The sequence below is a fragment of the Centruroides sculpturatus genome, unplaced genomic scaffold, assembly GCF_000671375.1.
Source record: "Centruroides sculpturatus isolate CEXI.00-Female unplaced genomic scaffold, Cexi_2.0 scaffold72, whole genome shotgun sequence".
NCBI classification, from domain to species: domain Eukaryota; kingdom Metazoa; phylum Arthropoda; class Arachnida; order Scorpiones; family Buthidae; genus Centruroides; species Centruroides sculpturatus.
In genome coordinates, this window is record NW_019384336.1 from 693,157 (window position 1) to 703,859 (window position 10,703).

General features: G+C 37.1%; 1 protein-coding gene, 1 long non-coding RNA gene and 1 pseudogene across 7 annotated transcripts in view; 2 read left to right on the forward strand and 1 right to left on the reverse strand.

The window, feature by feature from the left end:
* The first annotated feature begins 3,093 nt into the window (after positions 1-3,093).
* LOC111632292 lies at positions 3,094-3,885 on the forward strand (annotated as a pseudogene).
* A 4,377-nt stretch (positions 3,886-8,262) lies between these two features.
* Positions 8,263-10,703, forward strand: part of LOC111631942 (protein bric-a-brac 2-like) — a 221,610-nt gene continuing 219,169 nt past the window's right edge. For all 6 annotated transcript variants that reach the window (XR_002757784.1, XR_002757782.1, XR_002757783.1 and 3 more), the window contains exon 1: positions 8,263-9,152. Coding sequence is in view for 3 of the 6 variants with exons in the window: in XM_023376303.1 (XP_023232071.1) it covers positions 8,316-9,152 (837 nt within the window). In the remaining 3 variants the exon portion in view is untranslated. The remainder of the gene's footprint in view (positions 9,153-10,703) is intronic.
* Positions 10,269-10,696, reverse strand: LOC111631981. The gene is made up of 2 exons (XR_002757789.1): positions 10,579-10,696; positions 10,269-10,503 (listed from the first exon to the last, which is right to left on the reverse strand). It is a non-coding gene; the product is annotated as an uncharacterized LOC111631981 (long non-coding RNA).

Genomic DNA, 10,703 nt, shown 5'->3' on the forward strand with positions numbered 1-10,703 from the left:
TATAACTTTGACTAATCTCAGAGTTAAGCTTTCCCTCACATCCCTTTTCTTCTGATTAAAAAACCCTCTTATTGAGTCCTGTTGAAATTAAAAATTCGACACTTCGGAAAGAATAACAAGAAAAATTATAAAATTAAAATTCAATTGTAAACAAATAAAAAATAGCTCAATTATAATGGAATTTTATAACACATTTCAAATATTTAGCTAACATTTTTCAACTACGACATCGTGTCTCGTAATGAAATTTAATTTTTAAGATATGCCCACGAAAACATTGAATATTTGACGTTCTAAAATTCTGTTCCAAAGAGAAAAATCCTTCCTAATTTTTGTAAAACAAATATTCTAAAATAAATGAGACAAATAGTTCATTTTTATTGTGTTATTATCGGGAAAATTTTTAGAATACTTTTGTAATTTTATAAAATCTTGTTTTAACACCAAGTGTCTGTAAACCTGCTGATGAAAGACCTTAAGGTCTGAAACACAAGCGCAGTGTGTACAGGTGAAATACCAAGTAAACAGTTAAAATTGCTTTTTCTGAAAAAGTTTCCTCAATTCGCAGAAACAGGACACCAGTACAATATACCCTGACAATACGATTTGTCTTAGTAGCCATTTACATGATATATTGTAAATAGTAAAAACACAAAGGCGTATGAATTAATTTTCTTTGTAACATTTAATAACTTTGTCTGAATAAAAGTAATTAAATTTACACAGATTGTATACTGCAGAAATTTCTAATCTTAAAAGCAATATTCTATAAATTTATGTGAAAAGTAAGAGCAAGTGTGATGCTCATTTATGATACAAGCAAATAAATACCCTTGTTTTTATTCTTAATTAGTTTGCGTCTACAAATTACGTTAATATCGTTAAATAAGATTCTTGTTTGTACTCGATTTAGAATCATTCTGATGAAATATGTTAAAAGCTTAGTGAATAAAACTAAAGTGCTGGTTAAAATGAAATGTTTTATTATAAGATAAGAATTTATAATAAAGCATTTTAAAATCTATTAGCAAAATTTATTAATATAATAACATATACTGTATTGAAGGCCATTGCTGCACTCACGAACATTATAATTTTATACTGTAATTTCTAAAAATTTTTAATGCAATTTATATATGATAGAATTTTAAGTCAAATATATATCATATATTTTGGTATTAATACTGTTAAATTTTGCACGTTAAAGATGAAAAGGGAAAGATACAAAATATTATGTGTCATCCATTTAGTAATGACATGAAAATTCTATACGCTTCTAGCTGTTCGAAATTTACAAAGAAACACCGTGGTACACTGCATAGTAAGAACTTTTGCCTGTTTGTAATATTATTAAATAAATTATTTTCAAATGAAATTTTATAATAGGTGGTGTCACACAAAATTATCAATGGAGGCCACGTAAAGTTTTTCGGGTTTTCTCTACGTTTGAATCACATTACTAACATTCAAAGCATTACTAATAACTTACTAAACTATGCGAAATTTCTTATAATTTCTCAATTATTACATCACCATTATGAAAAACACCCATTATGGAACGATCAGTTAAAAACAATGGCTTTACTAGTAAAAGTTAGCATAGACAAAACAAGTTGACTGAACTTCTTAGATTTCTTAGGGAGAGTAAGAAATAGATAAAATGAATTTGGAATCGCAGAATAACCAGACTTTAGTGAGATTTCTGCAATACTGTACCCAGCCTAGCAGGAATAATTAAAAAGTTGCGTGTAGCGCCAATTATTATGAAATATCATTAGAAAATAGTTTCTATATATTTAGCATAAAAAGGCAAAAATGTTATATTTCGGCGTAGGAGAGTTTCAGAGCAAATTGTGAAAGCTAAAAGCATTTATAATTTACATTTCCCCACTGAAGATATATCAAGTTATTTTTTTATTTCCGCATCTCTTTACCTTTAACTTACAATATTTAACACAATTAACGGCGTTAAACGTGACATACATCTGATTTAAAATTCTGAGAAAGTCACAAAAATCATAAAAAAAATAATAAAAATTTCCGAATATTAAATTATGAGTTACTGACATTTAACCATCGCCTTCAAAATATTGAAGTTGTTGTAGTAATAAAAATTCATTAGTATAATACTAAAAAGAAAAATTCTGATAAAAATTCTATAATATACTAATGAAAATATTTAAAATTTTTAGTTATTATAATTATCTCCTCCCTTATTATATACTCCTCCTTTTTATCCTGTATCCTGTGTGGTACTTAATCTGTTCCCAATCTATCATTGTCCTCCATAACTTTGCCATTTTTACTTTCCTATTTTTAAAATTTTTAATGTTATAAAAAGAATTAATTAGAAAGCATTTCCTTGTAATAAAAATACCTTTCATATAGTAAAGTTATTACAATATGAAAATGAAAATGATAATGCAAATGCTGTAATGTGCAAATGAAAATAATTATAATGCGGCAACAAATCACGGACTGGTGAAATGGCACCACTCCTCTACGAGTTTCCCGGGAATCCCGGATGGAAAAACGGGGACTGGGTTTTTCCCAGAGAGAGAATTCTGGGTATTGTTGCTTCTTCTTGTCGGGTGATCGCTGCCATGAGCACGTGTAGCTCTCTTTCAAGTGTACTCGAGGATTGTTGTAAATAAATGTTGTTTTAGTTTAAAACGTGGTCGTGAACTTAACTAATTCACGTTTACAGCCTTCTGATAAAGACAGTCTTTGAGGAGATGTAAATGGATGGAGAAAGACGGCCAGGTTTCGTCTAACTGACGGCGGCCATCTATTACCTCCAGTGGTGACCCGAACGTGATACGACGTGAATTCGAACACCAAGGAAAGAACAAGACCTTTACTAGTTCTGCATTGTGTTCCCTCAGTAAATAATACGGAATAAATTCCGCGACTACGATAGACGACGCTCTTTGGATAGGTGAACCGCTCGCCACTCCTAACCGGCGAAATTTTCCCCACATATGTGTGTCGGCAACCTCTTGCCAGAATAAGTCATCTAACACGAGTAAGTGGAGTTTTCTGTTCCATATTTTTTGCTGTTCTGCGGAGTAGGTATCCCCTAGTTGTCTTAAAATGCCAAACGAAAGCGATCTTAAGCCAGAAATCAGTCGGGTAGCTCTTAAACTTCCGCAATTTTGGGATAAAGAAGCCGATTTATGGTTTATTAATATCGAGGCCCAGTTTAAACTTGCCGATATATCGCAAGATACTACTAAGTATTACGCAGTGGTTTCAGCTCTCAACTCGGAAGTGTTAGCTTACGTGAGCGATATCGTTAAAAACCCTCCTAGGGAAAATTTATATCAAACATTAAAAGATCGACTCATAGCAGAATTTTCCGATTCCGAACGAAAACGAGTGAAAGATTTGCTGTCTAATGCCGTGTTGGGAGATGATAAACCATCTCACCTTTTACGCAAAATGCGACAACTAGCTAGTAATAAAGTCGAGGAGGAATTTTTAAGAACGCTATGGATTCAGCGTTTACCCAAAGAAACGCAGGCAATTCTTTCTGTTTCCGATGGGGATTTAGACAAATTAGCCCAAATGGCTGATAAAATTCTCGAGCTCATACTTTTGCAAATAGCCGAAACTAATTTAGCAAGAAACGAAAATACCACACACGCGGCCATAATGAAGCTCCAAACGCAGGTCGCTGAATTAACAGAGCAAGTTAATCGCCTAGCAAGGCCCAGCGACAGACATCGCGATTATAGACACCTCCGGAATCGATCTCGGAATCGTCGGCGTTCGCAGACACCTGTTCGACCCCAGGCAAAAGACCTATGCTGGTATCACGCGAAGTTCGGTAATTAAGCAAATAAATGTAAGGCCCCTTGTAAATTCCGAGATCAGGGAAACTAGCGCGGAAATCACACGTGATTTCCAATGTGATTTCCAATGTGATTTCCAAATTACCAACACAAGCCGCCTATTCGTTTACGATCCAACTTCACATTGTCACTACCTAATCGACAGTGGTAGCGACATTTGCGTTTTACCATATAACGCCGCCATGGCATTCAGAGCACCCGCCTCATTGACACTTTATTCGGCCAAGGATTCCCCGATAAAGACTTACGGCGCAAAAACCATAACCGTGTCCCTAAACTTAAGGCGCCAATTTACGTGGCCTTTTGTAATCGCAAACGTCAGCAAACCGATAATAGGCGCCGATTTCATAAGACACTTCGGTCTCCTGATCGACTTAAAAATGCCCGCATTACAGACCCATTAACGTCCTTGACAACGACAGGATCTGCTCACCACGGCGCGCAAACTAACATTACTTTAATTGCTTCTAATTCGGAATTCAGCGACATTTTAAACAAATATAAAGATATCCTTCGGCCATATCCATCTAACACCAAACCCAAACATAACACGGTCCACCGTATTATTACCAAAGGACATAACGTTTTTTCTCGCCCCCGCCGTCTCAATCCCAAACAGCTGGAAATCGCAAAAAAGGAATTCAAGTTAATGTTAGAACTAGGCATTTGTCGGCCGAGTAATTCCAATTGGTCCAACCCACTGCACTTAGTACCCAAACCGAACGGGGACTATCGTCCCACCGGGGATTACCGGGCCCTTAATAGAATAACAGTGCTGGACAGGTACCCACTGCCGCATCTACAAGATTTTGCTCAGAATTTATATGGGAAGACTATATTTTCCAAAATAGACCTAACGCGAGCATATCATCATATCCCGGTCCACCCCGAAGACGTACCCAAGACTGCAATTACAACACCCTTCGGCCTTTATGAATTTTTATACATGCCGTTTGGGTTGTCCAATGCGGCACAAACTTTCCAGAGATTTATGCACGAAGTCCTACATGGATTAGATTTTGTTTTTGTTTACATAGACGATATCCTGTTGGCAAGTAAGACAAAGGAGGAACATTATGTGCATCTGGAAAAAGTACTCGGACGTTTATCAGAATATGGTATCCGAATAAACCCAGAAAAATGCATACTCGGTACAAATGAATTACCTTTCCTAGGGTATTTAGTCAACGCCAGCAGAATTAAACCTCTTCCCCAGAAAGTAAAAGCCGTCATAAAGATCGAGCGACCCAAAACAGTAAAGCAGCTCCGTAGGTTTTTAGGCATGTTGAACTACTACCGCCGTAATATTCCACACGCTGCNATCCCGGTCCACCCCGAAGACGTACCCAAGACTGCAATTACAACACCCTTCGGCCTTTATGAATTTTTATACATGCCGTTTGGGTTGTCCAATGCGGCACAAACTTTCCAGAGATTTATGCACGAAGTCCTACATGGATTAGATTTTGTTTTTGTTTACATAGACGATATCCTGTTGGCAAGTAAGACAAAGGAGGAACATTATGTGCATCTGGAAAAAGTACTCGGACGTTTATCAGAATATGGTATCCGAATAAACCCAGAAAAATGCATACTCGGTACAAATGAATTACCTTTCCTAGGGTATTTAGTCAACGCCAGCAGAATTAAACCTCTTCCCCAGAAAGTAAAAGCCGTCATAAAGATCGAGCGACCCAAAACAGTAAAGCAGCTCCGTAGGTTTTTAGGCATGTTGAACTACTACCGCCGTAATATTCCACACGCTGCGCTTGCTCAAGCTCTGCTTTGTGACTAATTAAAGGCGCAAAACAATCCGACAATGCGGAAATTTCATGGACAGACGAAGCAAAAAAGGCATTCGAGGAATCCAAAACTCGATTAGCAAACGCAGCTCTACTAGCTCATCCAGCCCTGGACGCACATTTAGCATTGCACGTTGACGCATCAGAGTTCGCCCTAGGCGCCGCGCTGCATCAGGTCACTAAAGCCGGGACAGAGCCGGTACGTTTTTTTTCGCGCAAACTTACAGATACGGAGAATAAATATTCGGCATACGATCGCGAGCTGTTAGCCGCTTACTTGGCAATTAAGCATTTTCGTTTTATGGTAGAAGCTAGACCTTTCACGTTATATACAGATCACAAGCCATTGACCTTCGTTTTTCTCCAGAAAAGTGGAAAATGCTCCCCCAGTCAATTACGTCAATTAGACTATATAGGCCAGTTCACCACTGACATTCGATACATAAAAGGAACTGATAATATTCCGGCCGATACACTTTCCAGAGTCGAATCTATCGTTTGCCCTTCTCCCATAAATTACAAATTAATTGCTGATGCACAAAAGACCGACCCAAACCTCCAATCACTTTTGGGAAATAGTTCGACCAATCTACAGCTTAAAAAACTAATATTACCAGAAAATCAAGTAGAACTATACTGTGATGTGTCCACCGGTAAGATTCGTTCTTTTATTCCCGAGATGCAAAGGCATCAGTTTTCCATGCCATGCATGACCTTTCGCACCCAGGCAGTAAAGCCACGGTGAAGCTAATAACCAATCGGTTCGTATGGCCGGGCATGGAGGCTGACTGTCGCAAGTGGACAACTACGTGCATTCCTTGTCAACGCGTCAAAATTACTAGACATACTAAAAGTCCAATTACAAGCATCCCCGTGGAAAACAAACGTTTCTATCACATCCACATCGACCTTATTGGTCCGCTCCCTCCTTCCGGAAATCATTGCTATTGTCTCACTATGATCGACAGGTATACTCGTTGGGTTGAAGCAGAACCACTGCAGGATATAGAGGCCGACACTGTGGCTAAAGCCTTATACCGAACGTGGATAGCTCGGTTCGGCGTTCCAGGGGTCATTACTACCGACCAGGGACGCCAGTTTGAATCACGTTTGTTTCGGTCTTTGGCTATTCTAATGGGTTCCAAGCACATACATACATGCTCCTTTCACCCCCAGGCTAATGGTATGATCGAAGGTTGGCATCGGACATTAAAATGTGCCCTGAAAACCTACTTAACAGAACGGTGGACGGAGATACTCCCTACCGTACTACTTGGGTTAAGGACAACGTTCAAGCCTGACCTACAAGCAACGTCCAGTGAGTTAGTCTACGGACAGACAATACGTTTACCAGGTGAATTCTTCGATCCTACCCCAGCGGACATAAACACTGCAGATTTCATAAAGACACTAAAGTCTTTCTTCAAAAACTTAACACCAACGCCGGCAGCATCGCATGGGGAGCCCAAACTTTTTGTTCCCATGCATTTAAGAGACTGTAGCCACGTTTTTCTACGTTACGATGCTGTACGCGCCCCACTACGCCCTCCCTACGACGGACCATTCCCCGTAGTGGAAAAGGGAGACAAATTCTTCAAAATTAAAAAAAATAACAAAGAAGTGGTCGTCTCCATCGACAGACTGAAACCTGCCTTTATGCTCAAGGAGAAAGACTCAATCAGCCCTGCACAGCCGGTGATAGACCAACCCAGCAACAAGATGGCTGGGCATACTCACCAACCAGAACCCGCATATGAGACGAAGATCTCACGACATGGCCGCAAAATCAAACCCCCAGTGAGATTCATCGATCGCGGTCGCTAGGAGGGGGGTACTGCGGCGACAAATCACGGACTGGTGAGATGGCGCCACTCCTCTACGAGTTTCCCGGGAATCCCGGATAGAAAAACGGGAACTGGGTTTTTCCCAGAGAGAATTCTGGGTATTGTTGCTTCTTCTTCTTGTCGGGTGATCGCTGCCATGAGCATGTGTAGCTCTCTTTCAAGTGTACTCGAGGATTGTTGTAAATAAATGTTGTTTTAGTTTAAAACATGGTCGTGGACTTAACTAATTCACGTTTACAGCCTTCTGATAAAGACAGTCTTTGTGGAGATGTAAATGGATGAAAAAAGACGGCCAGGTTTCGTCTAAACGATGGCGGCCATCCATTACCTCCAGGGCCATAAAAGATCAGTAATTACTTCATGCACTGTATCAGATTCACTGTAGTCTGCATGCTACTTTTCATTAGTTGGATGCATAGATAATATATATTTGTAAATATGAATTAATTATGCATTCAGCAGCAGATATACTGTAGGCAAACACCTTTGCCTACATTATATCTGCTATTGGGACACTGCCTGTTTCTGTAGCAAGCGTGTTCATGTCTTGAAACCTTCCTGAAGATGATTGTTTGAATTTGAAAGTACTCAAAAGCTTTCTATGTATATTTTAAATATCTGTTTTTATTTTTTAACTCAATTTAAGTATTTTATTACTTATTTTCTATATAAAGTGGACTTTTTAGATAATGAATTTTTGTTATGTCAATATTAAATTTTTCACTTTAATTTATTGAAATATTATTTTATTTAATGTTTATTTCTTATATAGATTTCTTCATTTTTACAAAGCAAGTATATTTTAGGAAGAAAAAATGGGAACTCAACAGTTTTGTCTCAGGTGGAACCACCATCAAAACAATATGATGGCAGTATTTGAACAATTATTATCCAATGAAGCATTAGTTGATGTAACGCTTGCTTGTGAAGGTTTAAGTTTAAAAGCACATAAGACCATCCTTTCAGCATGTAGTCCATTTTTTCAGAGTCTTTTCCTAGAGAATCCATGCAAACATCCAATTGTTATATTAAAGGATATCAAATATTGTGATCTGAAAGCTATTGTAGAATTTATGTATCGTGGTGAAGTAAATGTTACTCAGGATCAGTTGTCAGCATTGTTAAAAATTGCAGAGACATTACAAGTGAAAGGATTAGCAGAAATTGCAAATTCAAATCAGCAAACTGAAGATACATTAATGGATACTATTTCACCTCATCAATTTTCCAATATACCACCTTCTGAACCACCTGTTCAACCAAAAAGAACTTTACCACAATCAAATAATAAAAGACGAGTAAGAAATCGGAAAAGATCTAATAGTGGATCTGTACAAAATGAAAATATTGATTGTGGTTCAACAAGAATAAAGGAACAACCTGATTCTCCTGAAATAATAGATGATCCAGCTGCAGATATTCTTTCAGACACTTCATCCCAAGAAAACACTTCATTAGATATTTCTCAACAACCTGTACATTCCCATTGTTCAAGTTTTGATAATGTGAACAGAGAACAAATATTACCAGTAGAAAATTCACATTTGACTTCTCTTCAGACAGATTATTGTAGAAATCCTAAGTTGTCTAAAGGTGATGTTTATGATATGGAGCCGTACAAACTTATGGAACAATCTATGACCACAGAAAGTGTATGTACTTATTTTTATTAATTATGCATTTATTTTACATTATTGCAAATTGATTATTTATTCTATTACATTAAATTAAATAATTTTTTAATGAAAAATCTTTTTAATGAGTATATAAATTTTTAAAAGTTTATAAATATATAATGTTTTAATCTGAAAAATTCTTGATATTAAGAAATAGATATATGAACATTAGGAATATAAATGGAATTAATATTTTCAAAGTTAATTCTATTTTTATTCTTAAATGATGTTTATTTATGCGTTAAGTGAAAATATTACATTACTTTTGTATTTATGATAGTTTAGTCTTTGTGTGAAATAGCTAGATTTTTTTTTAAAACAAACTAGGAGTATTTAGAAAGCATGCAAAGTTTTGATGTTGTAGTTAAAAAAATGCAGTTATTGTTACTTCATATTTCTTTAGAACAAAATTTGTAAAGCATGAAACTATTAACATGAAATACATAGTGATTTAAAAGCTGCTTGTCCTGGTTGTATTGATGTCTTCTGAGCATACAATTGCTATAATTTACTTATCACACAGGAAGAATGATGAAATGGTATAAAAATAGATTTTTCAGTTTAAATAATCAGATATGCTGTAAACAGAACTGAAGAGGGGTATAATATTCGAAATGCATATTCCGTTTGATTAAAGCCTGTTTATATATCATTTTACATACAAAACTTCCAAACGATCGCCTGAATAACTGGCTATAATATGGCTACTTAAAAGCTGGTTCTGGAAGCGAAGGCTTGCTCGGGGTCCGGGTAGCGTAACTGGTAGCGCACCGCACGGTAAGCGGAGGTTGCGTAACTGGTAGCGTAACTGGTAGCGCACCGCACGGTAAGCGGAGGTTGCGGGTTCGAGCCCCGTCCCGGGCCAGTTCTTTTATTCCAGAAGGTTCTAAATTTAATTTAATTTAATTAATTATATTTATTTAATTATTAATTTAGTTACGAGATGGCGCCTAACGCTTACCTCTTAAGACAAATTGCTTTGGTTCTAATCATTTTAAGTAGCCATATTATAGCCCGTTATTCAGGCGATCGTTTGGAAGTTTTATATGTATACCAATCGGGCTTTATGTTGATGTTATTTATATATATATACCTCGCCGGGTGTTACGTTAGCTGGCTGAGTGCCATTGAGGGTCGTGGGCGATGAAGTCGCCCCCAGTCAGTGATGTATTTAACCAAGTAAGGTTATATCTAATCTATTATATATACTTCTGGAAGCGAAGGCTTGCTCGGGGTCCGGGTGGCGTAACTGGTAGCGCACCGCACGGTAAGCGGAGGTTGCGGGTTCGAGCCCCGTCCCGGGCCAGTTCTTTTATTCCAGAAGGTTCTAAATTTAATTTAATTTAATTAATTATATTTATTTAATTATTAATTTAGTTACGAGATGGCGCCTAACGCTTACCTCTTAAGACAAATTGCTTTGGTTCTAATCATTTTAAGTAGCCATATTATAGCCCGTTATTCAGGCGATCGTTTGGAAGTTTTATATGTATACCAATCGGGCTTTATGTTGATGTTATTTATATA